A 21,980-nucleotide genomic window follows, 5' to 3' on the forward strand; every position below is an offset into this window, starting at 1 on the left:
GTTGCTGGGATAGTCGGGGCAGCTGGAGCTGAGAATTTAGCAGTGATTAAGAGGGAGAACAACATCATTGTAGTGAAATCTGGGAAGAGTTTCCTGAGAGCACAGAAAAATTGTGTTCCAGTGGCTGCCATGGCTCTACCTCCTATTAGCACCCAGACTTGGTAATGTGTAAGAATTACCCAAGTAGTACTGGTTTTGAAGGCATGATGGGGTCACAGAGCAGCTGAGATTTGGCACTGTAAGAGGCCAGGAGATGCCACTGGTGAAGGTGCAGCCTCAGTGAGAATTGAAGATTCAGGACTGAAGAAGTCATGCAGAAAAGTTAAGGCTAGGCATCAAGAAGAAAACCCATGAGAGGGTATTGGTAAAAGTGCAGCCCAATTATAGCAAGAGACCCCAGAAGTTTTGGAGATGCCAATACCATGGGATGACTGCCAAGAACAGCAACAATGGAGCCAGCTGGAGGCTAGAAGACAAGCTGTGTTTGCTGCGGAGGGCAGAGCTGGAAAAGTGATCCAAGCCCCTTGGAGAAGTCCAGAGATCGTGACTAGATCTCAGACATTGCATAATTGGAGTTTGGTTTTGATTTGATTTGCTTGTGACTGTGCCCTGATTCTCCCTTTTAAAGTAAGTAGTTGGTTTATTTTTTATTTTACTGGAGCCCACAATTGAAAGATGTGGGCCTTTAAAAGAAATTGGCTATTTTAAATGGATGGATAGTGAAAATATCATCCTTAGTGAGGTAACCCAGACACAAAAGGACATGCACTCACTTATAAGTAGACATTAGCCGTAAAGTACTGGAAAACCATGTTATAATCCACAGATCCAAAGAAACTACACAATTAGGAGGGGGTCACCAGAGGATTTGTGACTGTCACTCAGAAGGGGAAATAAAATACATTGGAGGTGAATGGAGGGAGAGAACTGGGGATAGAGAGGGGAGGAATCAGGTGTGAGGACAGAAGGCAGGAGGGAGAACAGAAATCTGTGTCGGGCATCTCTGAGACTAGCCAGAGTCCCAGGAGAGGGGAGGCCCCTGGGAGTCAATAAGCTAGCCCTAGCTGACACTACTAGTAGGTGTGTGTGTGTGTGCGTGTGTGTGTGTGTGTGTGTGTGTAGACTGAAGTGGCCACCTCCTGTAACCAGGCAGGACTTCCAGTGGAGGGAAGGAGGGACATCAAACCACCTACAAAACCTTCAACCCCAAATCTGTCCTGCCTATAAGATGTATAAGGATCAAGATGGAGCAGAGTTTGAGGGAATAGCCATCCAATGACTGGCCCAACTTGAGACCCATCCCATGTGAGAAAGACAATTCCTGACACTATTAATGATACACTGCTTTGCATGCAGACAGGAGCCTAGCATAACTATTCTTTGAGAGGCTCCACCCAGAAGCTGACCAAAACAGATGCAGACACCCATAGCCAACATCAGGTTGAGCTCAGGGAGCTGTGTGGAAGAGTGGAGGATAGGATTGAGCCAGCTGGAGGGGTCAAGGGCATCACAAGACCTACAGAGTCAACTAACCTGGGCCCAAGGGGGCTCTCAGAGACTGAACCACCAACCAAAGAGCATGTAAGGACTGGATGTAGGCTTCCTGCACATGTGAAGCAGATATGCAGCTTGGTACTCCTGTGGGTTCCCTAACAATAGGAGCAGGGGCTGTTTCATGACTCTGATGTCTGCCATTGGATCCCCTTCCCCTAGCTGGAATGCTTGATAAGACCTCAGATGGAGAGAATGTGCTTAGTTCAGATGCAATTTGATGTCCTAGGATGGGGTGGTACCCAAGAGGGTGGGGCTTCCCCTTCTCTAAGAAGAAGGGGAGGGGATAATGGGGGAAGGATCTGTGAGGTGGGACTAGTAGAATAGGGGGGCTGTAACCAGGATGCGAAGTGAATGACTACATTAATAGGAAAAAGAAAGGGACTGAAATTTTAACATGTTTGAATTTGGAAAGACTGTGAGACTTTTAAAGTTATTTATGCTTTTACTGTGAGACATTTGGGATGAATAAGAAAAGACTGTTTTGAGTCAAGTTGACAAGGGGTCAATTGTACTGGCTGGTTTTGAAACAAGCTAGAGTCATCATAGAGGAAGGAGCTTCTGTTGAAGAAATGTCTCCATGAGATCCAGTTGTGAGGCATTTTCTCAATTAGTGATCACTGAGGGAGGGACCAGTCCATGGTAGGTAGTGCCATACCTGGGCTGCTGGTCCTGGGTTCTATCCTTCCATGGCCTCTGCATCAGCTCCTGCTTCCAGATTCCTGTTCTGTTTGAGTCCCTATCCTGTCCTGACTTTCTTCAATGATGAACAGCAATATGGAAGTGTAAGCCAAATAAACCCGTTCCTCCCCAACTTGCTTTTTGATCAAGGTGTTTTGTTGCAGCAACAGAAACCCTGACTAAGACAATAAATACATCTTAAAAAAAAAAAAGAAAGAAAGAGAAAAAGAAAAAAAAAAGGACACAGTATTCCCTAGGAAACACAGTTGAACAGATTTGTTCTTCTGGCCTTTAGAATATTTACAAAAATGACAATTCAAAGAGACATAAGATCCCTCATCTCTGGCCCTGGCCCTCACCAGGAATTTAAATTAGCTCTTAAAGTGCAGAAAAAAATGATACTGCCTCAGTAAACGCCTGCTTTGCTACTTGACTGCCCTGACCCCCGGAAGGTCTTCCAAATGCACTGTGAAACTGAGGTTGTTTTCCTCTGTTAATATTGCTTTCATAACAAGGCTGTGAAATGACTGAATGTGCTAGGTTTTGTGTGTGTGTGTATCTTGTGCTTCTCTCCCTGAAACAATCACATGGTTTGCTTTTGGGCCAGTGAGCTGGCTGAGTAAACACGCTTGCTACACAAGCCTAGTGACTGGAGTTCAATCCTCAGTATGCAAGAAAAGGTGAAAATAGAAAACCAACTTCACAAAGTGGCCCTTCTCACCCTCATATACACGTGCACACACACACACACACACACACACACACACACACACACACACACACCTGCACACACACTATTTTTTTGTTTTTTATTTTGGTTTTTCAAGACAGGGTTTCTCTGTATAGCCCTGGATGTCCTGGAACTCACTTTGTAGACCAGGCTGGCTTCAAACTCAGAAATCCACCTGCCTCTGCCTCCCAAGTGCTGGGATTAAAGGCGTGTGCCACCACTGCCCAGCTTACAATATTTTTAAGGACATGGTTTTACCATGTAGATAGCCTATTGCTGTCCTGGAATTTACTCTGTATGTAGAACAGGCTGTTCTGGAACTCACATAGATCTGCCAACCTCTGCCTCCAGAGTACTGGGATCAAGGGTGTGTATCATCATGCCCCAGACCCCCGAGATATCTCAAACACTGGACCACCAAAAAGGCAGCATACACCAGCTGATATGAGGCCCCCAGCACACATACAGTAGAGGACTTCCGGGTCTGTGTTCATTCAGAGATGGTGCACCAAACCCTCAAGAGCCTGGAGGCTCCAGGGAGTTTAGAGGTCAGGTGGGGTCAGGGGTGGGGACATCCACATGGAGATGGGGTGGGGTTGGGAGGAGGTGTGGGATGTGGAACAGTAGGAGGGTGGATAGAAGGGGTGGGGACCCGGAAATCCATCCCATATACAACCACCAAACCCAGACACTATTGCATACACCAGCAAGATTTTGCAGACAGGAACCTGATATATATATAGTCTCTTGTGAGGCTATGCCAGTGCCTGACAAATATAGAAGTGGATATTCATAGTCATCTATTGGATTGAACACAGGGCCCCTAATGAAGGAGCTAGAGAAAGTACCCAAGGAGCTGAAGGGGTCTGCAACCCTATAGGAGGATCAACAATATGAGCTAATCAGTACCCCACAGAACTGTGTCTCTAGTTGCATATGTAGCAGAAAATGGCCTATTCGGCCATCAATGGGAGGAGGGGCCCTTGGTCTTGCGAAGATCATATGCCCCAGTACAGGGGAATGCCAGGGCCAAGAACTGAGAGTGGGTGGGTTGGGGAGCAGGGCGGGGGGGAGGGTATAGGGGACTTTTAGGATAACATTTGAAATGTAAATGAAGAAAATATCTAATAAAAATTGGAAAAAAGGAAGGAGCAGGAATGGAATATGGAGTGGAAAATTAATTAATTAATTAATTAATTAAAAATAAAAGGTTTTCTTCCACAGTCACCTGTGTTCTAGTCTGTGGCAAAGTTGTGCAATATGCTTTAGTCCAGTGAAAATGATAAAGCTCTAACTACTGCTATCACACACTTGTGACATCTGCGATGCTCTCAGTATAGGAACAGTCATAAGTTTGCTAGCCGGCTAACAGCTATGGAGCTTGTACAGTATGGCCTTTCTAAGTTCTTAGGGCAGTGGGCATCTCAGAGTACTTAGAATGGAGTTGAACTATTTTTATTTCTACAATAAAAATCAAAGTTTCTGAGAAAGCTGAAGGTTGATATTTTGGTGCTAAGAATATCAGAATGGAAGACATAAAAATCTTGGACTGCCTAATTGAAAGATGAACACAAACCCACACAACAAAGTAAGCTACTGTGAGCATTAGTATGTGACAGTGTTCAACGAGATCAGACACTGGCTGACAATGTCGAAAGATGATGCAAGGAGAAATGTCTATAGGGAAACAATGCACTGAAAATGGGCTCATTTTGTTGTGTGCAAGGAAATAGGCATGCCTTTTGTTGGTTTCATGGGCTAGAGATAAGACTTGGGGTCACTCACAAGCTTGGCAAGTGTTCTACCACTGAGACACACCTATAGCCCTCTATACCTAGAGTGTGTTGTAGGCCACGTTTACACTTTTGTATCTATATATTATACCTCAGGAAAGTAGATTTAAGGTTAGAGAGAGATGCAGCCCATGCTTTCCCAGCATACACAAGGCTCTAGGTCCAATCTCTAGTATCATTTAAAAACCACTTTTAAAATGAATTTATCTCATAGTTATAGATTAATACAAATTTACTAAATTATGGCTGTGCAGGGAAGGTAATTAATAAAATGTTCAAAAACTGAAATCCAGTTATCAAGATAAAAAATAAGATGCCCAAACAAGTTTCCCTAATTCCTTTCATACAGCAAAGAGCATCTCTTTAAATAGAAAGGGGAGAGACAAGCTAGGTGTGGTAGCCTGGAATCCCAGCTAGTCAGGAGGCTGAAGAGGAAGGACGATAGCTTGAGTTCAGTGTGACATAAGATCTTCTGAGAAAAGAAGGATGGTGATGTGGAGAAACAAACATCCTTTCAAAATAGTCTAGCTCTTTAGTAAAAGATTGTGTAAAATGAAATATTCAATTTGTATACTGTCCACACCTTTATACACATATCTACAGATGTCCTCAAGAGGCCTTGTACATGAAAATTTCAGAGATTATGCAGTAGTGATGGCTGTTGGGATGTACTTCAGTTAAGTGATATTAACCGTCTCTGCCTGCACTGCAGTTATTGTGCAAATTGTGTGACTATTTCATTGCACCCTTATTTTATAACAATAAGGATGTAATGATAAAAATGAAAGTTCCACTTGTATTGATCAAATAATTAAAAATAAAGATGGCATTAATTGGGCATGCCAAATGCAGGCAATCTACAACCTCAATCAGACAATCACCAGGCTTATGGGACACTCAACTCTGATGGGAGAATACAAAATTTAAAATTAAATGCAGACTATATTTCATCAAAGATTATCTTGCTGTGGCAGCAACACTAACTTAACTAACACTAAATCTAAGTTGTACTGAGAAAAGGTAGTTTTTCAATTTTCTGTTATGTAATTCAAGTTCACTTAAATTTTAAAGTGTTCACTTCACCTTGAACTTGCATGATGTGTTAGTGACTTGGTCCTTCCTAGTTTATAGATTCTTTCAGAGAAATGTGCAGATTTTTCAGATCTTTCTCCCTGCTTCTGCCAAGACAAGGGCTGCATTATATGGAGTAGGTGAAGCTGAAAGGCGCTCACTCTAGTAAGGCAGGGGTTCTCTGGTCTCTAAGAAGGTTCTTTCTGGGCTTGAACCCCTGGTGCCTCTGTTAAGTCCCAAGAAATATAATCAACTCTGGAGAGCTCTCTTAGCTCAGAACATGGGAGTTTGGTCCAACTGATTAGTTCCCTCTTGGCTTCCTGGTGCTAAAGACACCTAGACTGTAATCTCATTTACGACTCCCCTTGGTTACTGACTGCTATATTGTTATCAGCCTCTGCCTCAATACAATGTCCCCATTGATAGTTCCACTGGCTGTCAACCCAACTACCTAAGATAAATGTTCTTTTGCTATCCTTAGAAACTGATCACAAGCTAAAGGAAGAGCAGGAGGCTTCTAGCCACTTAACCACCCTAGACTTTTTTTTTCTGCTGTTGCTGCTCCAGCTGTAATGAGGTAAACTTGGAAGGAGCATCTTTCAAGAAGGGAATGAGAAATGAGCTTCCTTCACTTTTGGCAATAACTTCAACACATCCATTTTTCTGAAGCGGAAATGTTGGAAATGTCAGCATAGAGTTACCCACTCTAACTTGCCCTCTTCTTTCTATGTGGTTTTATCACTTGAAATGACACTCTTTCACTGCTTTAATTCTCAAAGAAAATTCTCCTAGAAAGTAGCATCCTTGCTTCTCTCCCCATAGCCCTCTCCTGGGGCTATGATAAAAAGCAAATTTAAGGAGAGAAATTCCCATATATTGACCACAGATACAGCAGCATGTATTTCAAAATTATTATCCCTATTAAATTTGAAAAATTTAGGTGTACTGATAGAACAACAACCAAAGTAATCTTATAACTGTGGACAAATGATCAATATTTTAAAAAAATACATGCTCCTTGGGGCTGGAGATATGATTCAGTGGTTAAGAGCTCATACTCCTTTTGCAAAGGTCCATTCAAAACTGCTCCAGGGGATTTGATGCTCCTCCTGACCTGTGTGGCCATGAACTGTACTCATGTATATATTTTACCTAGACAGAGAGATACCCATACACATAATTTAAAATAATAAAAAATAAATCATAAAATTAAAATGGTTCAGCTAAAGAGAAAACATTATTTCTCTGCTAAATAGTGAGAGTAGCTTTATACAGATTCCTTTATAAGGGGTAGAAACTGTCTAACTTGCCTGTGCACTGTGTAGATAACACTGATGTCTTTATATTTGCAGTTATTTATAGGTAAACAATGTATAAAGAACTGGCAATAACAAAAGGTAGTTAGCATGGAAAAAGTGGCTCACAGTTTCTGAGGGAATACTAACAACAAAAATATCCAGGGGTACCCACACATTCACACCTTCTGCTGAAGTTAGAGACAAAAACCTAAAGTGGTTGCAAATTAATGTCTGTTTTGTAATTGTTCATCAACACCCTGATAAATCCTGTGTATATGGTGTGTGTGATCTATTCATTCTGGATTTTGGGAAATACCATACTAGTCTAGGTTTATACTCTATAAAAATATGACAATATGAATACTGAACTTTCTTAAATAAGGCCAATATGTCAATGGTTATTTTCCTCCAATTCTTTGGAATTATGGGTGGCTTGGGAGGTCACAGGCCTTAAGTGGGAAGCTATTGCTGTTGTTTCACAAAATAAACAAGATGTGGCCATGAAATTACCCTCTCAACAATTATATTTATACCTATATAGCAGTACTGCCATCAACACTGGTCAGAGAAGCTCCATTTACAATGGGCAGTGGTAACTGCAAAGACTTATAAATGGTCAAAGTAATAAGAAGTAAGCAATCATAAGGCTGGCAAAGGAGTCAGCCATAAGTGACATCAACAATACTCACTCCAAGGCTCAAGGAATGTGGCAAGAAGAGGGCAGAAATAAAAAAAGCCAAAGAAAGGGATGGGATGAGGTAGATGTCATCTTTGGAGTACAGCAATGTTCTTCATCTCACGACAGTTGTGTTTACCTGTGTAAGACTAGGCCTGTCAGTATCCTGCCATAGAGCTTAGAAGAGAACCTAAAAGGCAGATAATAGCGCTGGGGCAGGGTGTCAAGAAGATTCATCTCCACCTGAATATCTGGGGGAGGGAGAGACATATTCTTAGGTGGTACAATCACTGGTAGAGAGCTAATGTTCTTATAAATAGCCCTTTACCTGGGATCTTATAAGAAACCCTAAGAACAATGGGTCAAAAAGAAAAGGAAAACAGAAGATGAGCTGGGAAGGGTATCAACTGGGAATTGAAGGTGAACAAGAAAGGATAATGGGAAGGTGATTCCCAGTGCTCCCACAGTGGCTCACTTCCAGTTCTAGACCCCACACTCTCTTCTGATCTCCTCAAGTCCTTTCTGCTCTTCTCAGGCACTAGGCACTCATGTGGTACACATATATACATGCAGGCAAAACATTCATACACATAAAATAAAGCAAGTAAATGTGAAATACATAAATACCCTTTCAAAGTGTCTTAGTGAAAACTCTTCATACTTCATTATGCATCATGGAAAAATAAACTAGAAAACTTCAGCCTTGCATTCTCTTACCACACAAAGAATATGAAACAAAGCAGCAGTCTGTGGCATTCTTAAAAAAAGTGTGTGGTCTTCATATCCAATTCCACATCATTTTATCTTACATATGTACTACATCATATTAAGAATCTGGAAGATGCACTATTTACCATAACCACACATGGAAGCTTAATGATTGTAAGTCATGTCGCATAAGTGCTAAAGATAAAAAGAGGAAGAAGAAAGACAAATTCCCCAACATGGTGATACTAATGAAACAACACCAACATGAAAGTCTTCAGAAGTTCAATGATGTCAGAGAAACAGCCAGATAATAGTATATATTTTGAATCAAAGTTTTGTGTCTGGTTACCAAATACCACTGCATATCAGGAGTTCAACCCAACAGCAAAACAATAACAAGCTCCAACAACTGAATTTTTAAACATGGGCAATAGACTTTGACAAACATCTCTCAAAAGACAAAAATGAATATGAAAAATGCTCAACAGTACTATTTCCCAGAGAAATGGCAATCAAACCTACACTGATGGGGCTGGAGAGATGGCTCTTTGGTTAAGAATACTGACTGCTCTTCTAGAGAACCCAGGTTTGATTCTCAGCACCCACATGGTGGCTCACAATTGTCTAAAACTCCAGTCCCAGTGGAATCCATTGCTCTCTTAAGGTTTCCACAGGTACCAGGAATGGATGTGATCCAAAGACATACAGACAACCATCCATACACATAAAATTATTTTATAAAATGTAAAATCTACAATGAAATGATCACCTTACTCAAATAAGAACCCCTATCATCAAATAGACAAAGGACACGAAGTACTGGAAGCAACCTGGAGAAAAAAAGAAAACATATACAATTTTGATAGAAATGTAAATTAGTATAGGTAGCATGGAGAACTGAATGAAGATTCCTCAAAAAAATCTTAAAAACATATCTTCCACACTGTCTAGCAGCCTCACTACTAGCTACATATGGGAAAGAAATGAAATCAATATGGAATATAGACATCTGCATTCTCAGATGTAATGCAACACTATTCATAATAGTGAAGGTAAATGTACATCAAAGGATGGATAGACAATAAATATGTACATATACATAATGAAATACTATGTAGCCATAAAGAGAAGAAATCTTGCCATTTGGGACAACATTGAAGGAATTACAAGTCATTGTGCTAAGTGAAATAAGAGAGGCATAGAAAGTACCATACAATTTCATTTATATTTGGATATAAAATGTGGACCTTATACAGAAAACAATATTAGTGGGTAATAATGTTAGAAATCCTCTTCAAATACCATTATCAAAGGTCTCCATGAGATCAGGATTTTTTATCTTTTAAAGAAAAGTGCCTTTTCTGCCACATCTAATTACTTGCAGTTTCTCAACTGTGCATACTTTGCATTCATTCTTCATTCATTCATTTCACTGACATTTTTTTCAAGCTTCTACTGTGTGATAGGAACCAACATTGCAAAGGGGGCTCTTTTCTCATGGAGGTTACATTCTGGAAGGAAGAGCAAGAAACAAAGCAAGAATAGGCCTGGGCATGTGGCTTAGTAGTAGAATGCTTGTCTAGAATTTGATCCCCAATACAATACAATAAGGTGATGTTAACAGCTTATGGGAAAACAAGGTGAGACAACTCCAGGGTATCTGTGCCGATAGGAAATTTCAAAGAAGTACCACATTTTAGCCTTACTTAAATGATACTAAGCCAGCAAGTTCATTTCTCTTTGCCTTCAGTCTCCTCCTTTGAGAAGCATTTGCAGGGACTTCCAGCTTGTTCTGTGACTCCTCTTTTTACAGTCCCTAGCATTCTATCTATACCTCTGGCAAAGGACATCCATATGACTGCCTCACTTCCCAAGCAAAATAACAATTAATAGTGGTAAAAATAGGGGCCCTATTTTGACTCTGTACTGCAATACCTAGCAGAAAAGCCCTCCAAAAGGATGAGCTAGACCAGTTGGACGTGCCAGTTTCATTGATGTTTTGGTGTTTTGTTTTGTTTTGTTTTGTTTTGTTTTGTTTTGAAGCAGGGCCCCACTGTGTAGTTCATGATGGCCTCTGCTTTGTGGCATGATTGCACCCAGCCTCGGCCTCTCAAGTGCTGGGAATGTAGGTGTGAGCCACTGTGACTGACCAGTCCACACATTTTAAGTAACCCTGATGAAATTTTCAGTAATCATGAAGCAATGAGACCGAGGACATCCTGGACAAGGAAATGGGATAAGATTTAGTTGTAGGGGGTGGAGAGATGGCTTAGTGGTTAAGAGCACTGACTGCTCTTTCGAAGGTCCTGAGTTCAAATCCCAGCAACCACATGGTGGCTTACAACCATCTGTAATGAGATCTGATGCCCTCTTCTGGAGTGTCTGAAGACCGCTACAGTGTACTCACATATAATGAATAAATACATTAATTAATTAATTAATTAATTAATCTTTACCAAAAATTTTAATTGTAACTAAAAACACTACCAAAAATAAAGACTTGAAATACATCTTTGTTAAAAGGATCTAACCTTCAAAAACGGCGACTTCCTTTTGTTCACTCTCTGACAGACTGAACTGAAGGACACAGGGCAAACTCCATTACTATATTGCTGTGAGCCCTTTCATTCTATCTAGTAAGCTTTCTATAGATGCCGGGCATGCCTTTCATGCCATTTGTCCTAAATCCACAGCCAAATGGCTGCTTAATGAATTATTCTGAAGTTTTAAAGTTTATCCTTGTGGTTTGTCTTTAACTAGGACAAAGACTCTCCTTATATCAATAAATTATATTCAAATTGCATGAAAAATGAAGCCGTATAAATCTGAAAAATATCTGCTTTACAAACATCATGGTTTGGCTAAGTGCTTCAAGAAATTTAAGAGAAAAATGAGAAATTTTGGAAAAATGTAAAGTAACATGATTATAGGAGAAATTATATTATTTCTTAACAGCAGAAATTTTATATCTAATACTCTGTATTTATGTGGCATAGAACAAACATTTAAGACATTGGACCAAGTCCATGGAATATGTATATAAATGGGACTTGAGTTTACATTACAAAAAGTGGGGGTGGAAGTAGTTTTTGCTGAAAAGGCAAGGTAAAGGGAAGCATGGGTCTTTTCTGACAGAGGAACATGGCTGACTTCTAGCTGCATTACAGAAGTCCTTGAGCTAAAATTCTAAATCTATGAATAATATTGACATACTGGCTTTGATTTTTGTCCTTCTAGCTATTCTACTAGCTGTATTTAAACAAAACTAAGGTTACAGCAGGATCGATCAGAAAGTAGAAAGAAAATGACGCAGAACAAATACACATCAGAAACTGTTAAAATTTCTATGAAGCACTAAATCAGTTTACTAAGAAGATTTTGTTTCCTATTTACAAAAATAAGTCAAAAAAGAAAACTCTCCATATAGAGGGCTATATTCCAAACAGTAAAAAAATGTAAGTTATGTCCTGGGTCCTTTCTCATAACAATGCTACCAAGTCTACCTATATGGCTTCCTAGGCAGTTAGGGGAAAACAAACCTTCAATTCTGTGGCATCTTCTTTCTGACATATCTGCCTCTCCTGATGCCAAGCAAATGAAAATGGTGACATAAAACTCAAAGGCCATCACACTTCCAAAAGGATGCTATCTAAGAAGGATGAGATCACCAGCCTGAGAGCCAGCCTGCAGAGATTTAAACCTTGCCTCCAGCACTTACTACCCAAGTGAGTGGCCTGAAGGGCATTACTGACTTCTTGGTATCTCAGCCTCCTTGTTAGGAAAACTGGGCCTAACAAGAGCTCATATTCCTGGGATACTATTAGGATTAAATGAAAAGACAAAAGAAAAGTTCAGTGTTGATCTAAGTTAAACAAAATGTTCTGCTTGTAGGTATTCCTAAACATCTTAAGTATGTTCCCAAGTAAGTTTAGAGGACCTAGGTCTAATTCTAAAGCCTGGCTCCTCTTCCCCTTAGGAAGAATGCCAGTCCTTACTGCTATTTCTAAGCTAAGCCTTAGGACAGCAGTGGAATGGAATATCCTTGTCCAACAAACCACAGAGTCACCACCAGGACTGGGCAGGCCATGGGGCTATGATACTTGCATGCTATACTTGCATGGCATGCAGGGCTCCAGGACTTCTGACTGGAGGTTTGTTGCAGAGATTTTTTTTTCCATCTGATCACAAAGCACATGGCCTGGGGAGCTGAAGCCAGCCAGGTGTGTTCTGCCTGTTAGACAGCAAAAGGCTTAAAGATAACCCAAGTAAAACATGAGAACCAAGATAACTACAAGGCACTAAGCACAAGGCCTCTTAGCATGGGTCAAATGGCTTGACAGGCAATAAGAATGGAAAGAGTTTCAATAGGATCACAAGTCAGGGGATGTAAACTTAGTTTTATTTTCAAAATACAGAATTGTAAGCTGAGTGTGGCAGTGCACTTAGAATCCTAGCACTTGGAAAAGTGAGAAAGGGGATTGAAAGTTTAATTATCAGTTCAGGACACAAGTGTAGTGAGAATTTTGGTTTCTTTTAAAATCCAGTTATGTTTTTGTTTTAATCCCAGGTATGGGATTGGGGCTGCTTCAGGTTTCCCACAGCTGCTATGATTTGTCCCATGCTCTAGTAGGGGAATGATTTCTGCCAGCTGCAGATGGTTTACATTTGGAATTTTGGGAACTCTTAACATGGAACAAACGTGAGAGCCTCAAGTGGGCCTGTGGATGCAGCTGCTGCCTCTGCTGCTGCCCCTGCTGCTGCTGCTTCCTCCTGTTGCTTTTGCTCCTTCTGCTACTTCTAGATTGATGGTTGCTGGATTGCCTGTTGGAGATATCCTGATGACTAAGATAGGACTTATCCCAAGGAACTTGACACCCCAATCAGTAGGAGGTAGTCTAACAAGACTGGAGCCCCCTCTCCCCTCTAACCTTCTTTCATGCCTACCTAGTGTTGGGTATTGGAAGGGATTGGGATGGGGAAAGGTAGTATATATAAAAGCCCAATAAAGTAGCCAAAATGTATGCCCCCACACAAGCAAGACTCAGTCACAAGCAATCAATTAACTGTCCATGAGGCCCTCAATTCAATCACCAGAACAACACAAAAACCAAAAAGAAGGAAACAAAAGTTGTCCATTAGGGTCACAAGCATGGTGCACTTATATCATAGGTCTCTAAACGTCACAAAACTATGAACTCTTTCAGACAGATACACAGTAAGATCCTCTTTCAAAAATAATTTTTAAAGTGCTACTTACAGACTTTATTAGGGAATCTACACCATAACACACACACACACTCAGAGAGAGAGAGAGAGAGAGAGAGAGAGAGAGAGAGAGAGAGAGAGAGGGAGGGAGAGAGAGAGAGAGAGAGAGAGAGAGAGAGAGAGAGACTGACTTCTATCTGTGGTCCAGAAAGGATGCCCTCATTCCACTCAAATTTCCCAGCTGGTTTCAACCTCTGGCTTCCACAGGCAGGCATACCATGGAATGCTACACATATTACACACAAACGACAACAAATGCCAAAAGAGCCATCGTAAAAGGCATTCTAGCCTATCTATTTTGTTTAAATAGCATTCTTGAAATGAAAGAATTATACACGTGAAGTAAAGATTAGGAGTTACTAAGGGTTAGGAAGAAGGAAAGGACACAACTAAAAAAGGTAATATTGCCAAAACTGCTGTGTATTTAGACTGTAGTGGGCACACAACTGTACACAAATTATAAAGCTATACATAACTAAATGCAATGAGTGCATATAAAATTGATGAAATCTGAAGGTCGTGATGGTGCGCACTTCTAATTCTATTAAATAGTAGGTAGAAACAGGAAGACAATCACCTTGGCTACATATTGAGTTCAAGACCAGCATGGGTTACAAGAGATCCTATTAAAAAAAAACCAAAAAAACAAAAACAAAAACAAACAAACAAAAAAAAAACAAACAGTAAAAGTTGGGGGTGTAGCTCAGTGGTTTGCCAACTATGTAAAAGCTATGGATCAAATTCCCAGCATAGTATAAGCCAGGCATGGAGGCATACACTTGTAATCCCAGCACATAGGAGGATCAGAAGTTCGAGGTCATCTTCGGTTTCACAGTAAAGAACCACAGCTTCAAGACCAGATTGGGATATAGAATACTTGGTTCTATGACTTCCTTCTGGGTCTCCACAGGAAGATCAACAGAGTCAACTAACCTGGACCCTTGGGGCTCTCAGAGTCTGAATGCACCAACCAAAGATCACACATGGGCTGGACCTAGGCCTCCCCACTCATATGTAGCAGATGTGCAGCTTGGCCTTTATGTGGGTCCTGAAAAATTGGAGCAGGGACTATCCCAAAAACTGTTGCCTGTATGTGAGATGTGTTCTTGTAGTTGGGCTGACTTGTCTGGCCTCAGTGGGAGAGAAAGCACCTAGCCTCACAAAGACTTAAAGTGCCAGAGTGTGGGGGATACCCAAGGGGCCCTTCACCCACCCAGAGGAGAAGGGGATGGGGAGGGAGGGAGGAACGTGGGAGGGGTGACTAGGATGGGGGCTGTGAGTGGGATGTAAAGTGAATAAGTAAAAATAAATAAATAAATAAATAAATGCAAAACAAAAAAACCCAAAACCAACCAACCAAACAAAAAACCATGTATTTGGCCAGGTATGGTTGTACACACTTTTAATCCTTACACTACAGGGGCAAAGTCCAGTGAATCTCTTTGAATTCAAAGCCAGCTTTATCTACATAGTAAATTCCTTAATGTAAGTTCCAAACCAAATAGGGCTACATAGAGAGACCCTATCTCAAAAAAGGTTACTGTTGAAACATGGTGAGGGAATGCCGAATCGATTATTCCTTACTATTATGTTCCAATCTGTAATTATCTCAGGGTAAATGTGTAACTAAAACAAGCAAGCTACATGGGAAAATGACTGTGAAACAGGACTAGGGAGTGCCCTGATTCAAACGCTTTAGAACTTTTGCAGTGTCCAAAAGGCACAAGTGCCCCATTACTACATAACTGATTAATCTTCACAATGTACTTCTAAAAGAAAACCTAGAACTCATCATTTAACTAAGAGACTGGGTTTTCCAAATGAGACTGTACCAACTGTCAGAACAAGATGTTATAAACTGCAGCTTTGATGATTTGTTCCTGTGTTCTCCATTCCCCTGAGTTCCCTGGAGTGGGAAGATACTTAATGATGAAGAGTGCATCCCTTAAAAGGGAAGGGAAAAAACCTAAGTACATTCTTTTTGCATATCTCAAAGTCATGGATTCTGTTACATGAGATGAAGGATGCTGTTCCTGGAACAGTGTCAGTCATTCAACCTGAAGTCCAAAAACTGTGATTACAGTGCATTGAGTTTTGTGGGCAGGAGATGGGGATGTGTCTCACACTGCAGTCCGAGCTAGCCTAGAGCCTAGGACACTCTGCAATTGCCTTGGCTTCCACAAACCACCACACCCACCTTAGTTTGCTTAAATGAAGATGCCCCAATGAAGAGTTCCAAAGATCACTCAGAGGATCTCGGAGAAGAAATACATATGCACCACTCTCAAAAGGCTTTATTGAATAAAGAATTCTCTAGAACAAGATATATTAAGCCTGCATTGCGTGAAATGAAGCAGAACATAACAGTAACTTAACATCACATGGTAAACAAATTAATATTTCTTGTATAAAATGGTATGTGGAGCTGTCATGCAAGAGTGAAAAGTCTGCAGCTCAGCACTTTCAATCACCTGTGGAATATTTTTAAAGGCATTAGAAGAAATGGGTACCTTTTCGTGTATATGTTTCAGGTCAATTACACAGGAATTAGGCAACCCCCTTCACCTTCTTCTGCTCTCCAAATAAAATCTTAATTATGAACATGAAAAATGCCAGTCATCCCATAAGACTGTAAAACTCACTGCAGAATGTAAGATCTGAATTAATATGCATTACATAGAACAAAGCCAAGAATGCCTATTATTGCCAAGTTCATGTAGGCACATTTCATAGTTTACCTCTAAGCACTTCTTTAAGTGTATAGTGTTCCCAAGTGCTGTTTTCAGTACAATTGATTTAGTTAAATATACATCTACCTTGGAGAAGGAAAATACATTGTCTACATAGCAAGAGGATTACAAAAAATACATAGCAATAGGATTACTGCTATAGTATATAAGAGAAAAATAAAACTCATCGCAATTAACAAAACTATTATGTATTATTCAATAAATTGGAAGATATATTTTAGGGGAAAAGATAATTTGCTTTCACAATGCTTTCAAGCACAAGTCACAATGTCTAGGTTATGAAGCTGCTGTTTAAGTACAGTCATGGCTACTGTTAGATTGCTCTACAATGTTAATGTCCACTATCTTTGCTTTGCTTTTCTACCTAAAACCCTCTGAGAATTCTGTTTATCATCACAGTGGGGGGGGGGAATGCTGAGTATAAGCCAGAAAGGATACTTCCTGCCTGCCCTCCCCCTTTTGACCACGCATTGTAACTGACATGGTTCTGTTCACTTTAAATACAAACTGAAGAAAGTTCCACTGGAACCGCCTGCTCACTAGAATCTATGGTGGTGAGAACAGTTGATGAAGAGACATGGGAAGGGCATGGTAGCTCATCACAGTAAACCTCATCCTCCGCTTTTCTCATACGATTCTTAATAGCCTTAAATAAGACATAGAACAGCTCAATGATATCCAAGACAAAAGACACCACTGACACCACAAACATGAAGAGGATGAAGATGGTTTTCTCGGTGGGGCGAGAGAGGAAGCAGTCCACCCGACGTGGGCAAGGAGACTGCTCACAGATGTAAAGGGCACTCAGAGTAAATCCATAAATGTACCACTGGATCAGGAGGAAGGCCATCTCGAAGACAGACTTGAAGAAGATGCTGGCCATGTAGGTTAGCAGCAATCTGCCTCTCATTTTCACCTTACTCTGTTCTTCACTGCCACACTTGAACTGCTCTCCTGCAATTGTCTCCAAGTGCCTTTCCACGCTGGCCTCATTAAAATGAGCAGCTTCCAGTTCTTCCTCTTGCTTGTTCAACTTCTTATTCTGTCGAACCACATAGTACACATGTGCCAGGTATAAGAGAATAGGCACAGATACGAAAATGACCTGGAGGACCCAGAGGCGCACGTGAGAGATTGGGAAGGCATGGTCATAGCAGACATTTTCACAACCAGGCTGCTGAGTGTTGCAATGGAACTCAAACTGCTCGTCACTCCAAGCCGACTCGATAGCAGTGCCCAGGAGCAGGATGCGGAAAATGAAAAGAACCTTGATCCATACCTTTCCTCCAGCTGTGGAGTAGGGTTGAACCTTTTCTAGGAGCTGGTGTAAGGCACTCCAATCACTCATGTTGCCTGTTCGCTGTTCTTGCACTTAAAAGGTGGGCACCCCAAGTGAGTGCACACCTTGGAGGATGAAGTGAAATAAGACAGTAAGTTCAAGAGGCACACCTGCCTAAAGTTTAAAAGCCTGCTGCTGTTTCGTACCTTCCCCATTCCCCCTAATGAAAGAAAATTGCTGACACCAGGTGAAAGCTTATGTGAATTCATTTTCATAAATGGTAAGTGCTCCTACATATGTGTACCTATACTGAAACAAGTTACATAAATGGGAGAACAGATAAATGTAAAGGTCTCTTTCTCAGTATAAAACAATCGCCAAAAATAATGAGTCAACTGTTTGTTTGGCATACTAACAATTCATACTCATACACTGATTGATGCAGCTGCAGAGGGTGGGCCAACAGTTTCCAAAAAGACAGCGATATTCATTCATCCATTATTTATTCAGTGTCTACTAGGTGAAATGTACTATAATAGGCATGGGCTCTTACTGGTGAGTAAAACAGAATATACTGGTGAAACTCGCAATCAACTGGGAAAAATAGATCATTTCAAATATGGTGTTTTGCTGGTACAAGCCAGTAACCTCAAGCCCTTAGAAGGCCTAAGGAGAAGTATCACTGAGAGTTCTAGGCCAGTCAGGGCTACCTACTGAGTTATCCTGAGCTACAGAGTGGGATCTTGTCTTTAAAAACTATAGCATCTTATTAAATCTACAATATAATTGATTAAAAGATAAATAATTGTTTCAATTCTGAGAGGAATCAAGAAATCCAGTATAAGACACATCCTACATCTTAATTTCAAAAATGTGTGTGTGTGTGTGTGTGTGTGTGTGTGTGTGTGTGTGTGTGCAAGTGTTATAATTAAAGGAAGGCTCAGTGAACAAGTAAATATACAGTAATTACACATGTAAGTAGATGCTGAGACGATAACAACCAGGAGACACTGACAGAGAATAAGGTAAGAAAACCCCAGCCACACTGATTAAAGATAGCCACACAAGAAGCAAGAAAATTATTGCTTGATGAGAGAGAAAGAGCAAACAAATTAAAGGTAAAGAACTCTCTGTATTCAAAGCACTAAAAGGCAGGAAGTGTAAAGGTTGACACAGTGGGCAGTGTTAAAGGTGGAGGTCACAGGAGAGAGAGCTATGACAGACACCACTTAATAGGAGGAGAAGACTTGGGTGCAGAAACAAAGATTGCACTGTGAAACTAGGACAAGGCTGAGGCATTGGAAGACATTACAAATGGTTATCTGAGGCTTCGCAGAGTGAGTGGGAGGGCTGACAGCACAGGATTAGAGCAGGGACAAATAGATCAGCAAGAGGATGGGAAGTCTGTGCTAATAGATAGCAAGCGAGTTTTGATGGAAACTAAATGTGAAGAGGCTATCAAGAGTGATGGAGACCTGGAGAGATGGCCCAGCAGTTAGGAGGAGATAATTAGGATACACAAAGGGCTTAAGATGAAAACATTTTCAGGAGGAGCATGGCTACCATCCTCTAGCCTACTGAGTGTGGGTGGAAGCTCCTATGATGCAAAATGTGAGCCAAACAGCTCTGAACACCTGCTAGTCTTCATCCATTTCCTTCCAAGAGCCTCTATTTTTTGAGACAAAGTCCTCAAAGCAAAAGCAGAATGAAGGGCTTTCTGCCTCTAATTCAGAGCAAGACAAATGTGTTTCACCATGATTGGACCACTGATAATTTTTACATAACAACTAATATTTTTACTTAAATATTTTCAATGCAGCAAATCATTTATAAAGTAATTTTCATCTGCTGAGTTAAAATCATATTCATCATACTTAATATTTGAATTTGCCTTCTTCAAAAACATTTTCGTAAAAATAGTCATTGGAAATAATTGGGTATAATAAAACAGAAAAATAGTATTTCTTAACACAAACACATTAAGTGTTTGCCAAGTAATAATCAATTTGAAACATCTAAATACTATTTTGTTTCTTCATTTTTAATGGCCATTCCTCACTGTACTTTCTGTGAGAAAAACACAATTTAAAATGAACCCTAGAAAAAGGGCAAGGTTAACAAAATTTACAATGTGTCAATCACCTGAGATCGTTTGCAACTCTTATCCAAGGGTAAGAACAGAAGCTTCCCCAAATTAAATTTTTTAGCAAGTTATCAACTTACAAGGCTTCAAAGTACAGCGTACTTTCTCAGCTAGATAACTAACACATTTTAGATGAACTGTCCTCTGTCGCACAGATTAGAAAAGTAGTCCTATTAAGCAAAAGTCACCAAGATCTAGAGTGTATAATTAGCTCCTTCCTCAAGGCTAATTGAGTACAAGTCAACGGCAGTATAAGACTTCCAAGTTTATTCTCATTCATTTTTCATGTTCCAAAGATCTTCATCTCTAGACATTTGAAAGTGCCTTAGAAAGAGATAGTTTTGCAGAAACAAATAGGGTGAAATAGTGAAGACAAATCCCCAGACCTGCTTCAGCGAAGTCTATAAAAGGTAGCTGACAAGTCAAAAAACAATGCTGGCAGATCAAGAGTCATAATATTTTTAGTTAATCCAGGATACAGTTCTTAGCAATTTTCAAGAACTAGATGAAGTTCTTAAGCTTTTCAAATTTTTTTTCTTCTGAAAAAGTTCTTACTAACCATATGAAAATAGAGATCTAAGATTCAAAAGGATGGAAATAACTGAGAATGAGTCATCTTTGTTAAGCAAATGGTTCACACGAAAGTTTAAAACCCTCTTGCAGAACATTATTTTTAAACTGGACAAGATCTAATTTTAAACTATAAACGTAGGACTTCCAGTTTCAGCTCCAACACATGCGGAGCTTAGATATCATCATTCCTGTCATTACAGCAAGAGAGACCCTAGCAACTTTCAAGTCAGCAAGTTTGCTCCAACCTGCTAGAGAAGCGAGGACACAGGGCAAGAGAGCCTGCTATCTCTAGATGGACAAATGCATGAAATCACACCCAAGACACTTACCTGAGGCAGAAGGCACTAGAGTAAAATATTAGCAATGAAAATAAATCTGCCAAGTGCTAAGTGAGACCAGCTTGTGGAAGAGCGCTCCAAGGAGAAGAGACCCTCCTACTCTTGCAGCTTGGCCTCCGGAAATCTGAAATCCCCTCCCCTTTGTAGGAGGGGAAAAGTAACCATTCTGAAATATCCCCAGGACATAAGAGCCAATGAGAATCTCTTCCTTGCTAGGCGTGGTGGAGCTTGCCTTTAATGCCAGCATTTGAGACATAGATGCAATGTTGAGGCCAGACTGGTCTGGGGGAGTTCAAGGACACCCAGAGCTACACAGAGACCCTGTCTCGAATTAAACAACAACACAAACAAAACCAAACAATAAAAAACCTTCAGGGATGGAGAATGTAAGTACTTTTGAAATGCAAAGTATAATTTTCAAATAAACTCATTTTTGTAACCCAGGCCCACCTTACACTTGGAATCTCCTGCCTCAGCCTCCCAAATAGCTAGGATTACAAGTCTGTGCCATCTGGCCCAGTGCAAATAAGTGTAGAATGTTCTTCAATAACAAAGGCTAACGTAACACTCAAACAAAATGTATCAGAAGCTATATATTTTGGAAGAAGGGGAATTAATTAGCTCCAGTCCGAGTTGTTATTCCTGTTTTACTTAACAAAAGGAGGAGAGAGACACAGCAGCCCTAAAAATGTTTGGGAAGGATATAGCCAAGGACTGGTGCCCAGCTGAAGCCATAGGTGACAAACACTTCCCCATCTCACTCTTTCCCATCATTTCAACAGGGTTCCAGTACCGATCACCACTGAAAAGTGATGCTGGCAAGACAGTCTCAGGGAAAGGAAAGGACCAAGAAGTAGAAAACAAACAAACAAAAGACACTAAAGCAGTAGTTCTCAACCTGTGTCTTGATCCCTTTGGGGGTTGCATATTACATGTTTACATTACAGTTCATAAGAATAACACAATTAGTTATGAAATAGCAATAATCTTATGCTGGGGGGTGGTCACCACAACATAAGGAACTGTATTAAAGAGTCACACAGCATTAAAAAGGTTGCGAACCACTGCATTAGATGAAACTGAGGGCAGTAACTTCTAACATTAGAAACAGGCCAGTGAGGTGA

At 40.5% G+C, this 21,980-nt stretch overlaps 2 protein-coding genes across 2 annotated transcripts in view; both read right to left on the bottom strand.

The window, feature by feature from the left end:
• The window catches only part of Cdkl5 (cyclin-dependent kinase-like 5), a 210,374-nt gene that overhangs the window by 101,756 nt on the left and 86,638 nt on the right, over positions 1–21,980 (bottom strand). The window lies entirely within an intron of this gene.
• Positions 16,053–20,989, bottom strand: Gja6 (gap junction protein, alpha 6). Its single transcript, NM_001001496.2, has 2 exons — positions 20,848–20,989; positions 16,053–17,927 (listed from the first exon to the last, which is right to left on the bottom strand). The coding sequence occupies exon 2, from the start codon at positions 17,869–17,871 to the stop codon at positions 17,020–17,022; it is 852 nt and encodes a 283-aa protein (NP_001001496.1). The 5' UTR covers positions 17,872–17,927; positions 20,848–20,989; the 3' UTR covers positions 16,053–17,019.

The sequence above is a fragment of the Mus musculus genome, chromosome X (genome assembly GCF_000001635.26).
Source record: "Mus musculus strain C57BL/6J chromosome X, GRCm38.p6 C57BL/6J".
Taxonomy (NCBI): Eukaryota; Metazoa; Chordata; class Mammalia; order Rodentia; family Muridae; genus Mus; species Mus musculus.

Coding starts and splice junctions, on each gene's coding strand:
- Gja6 (NM_001001496.2), bottom strand. CDS start 17,871: ATGAGTGATTGGAGTGCCTTACACCAGCTCCTAGAAAAGGTTCAACCC.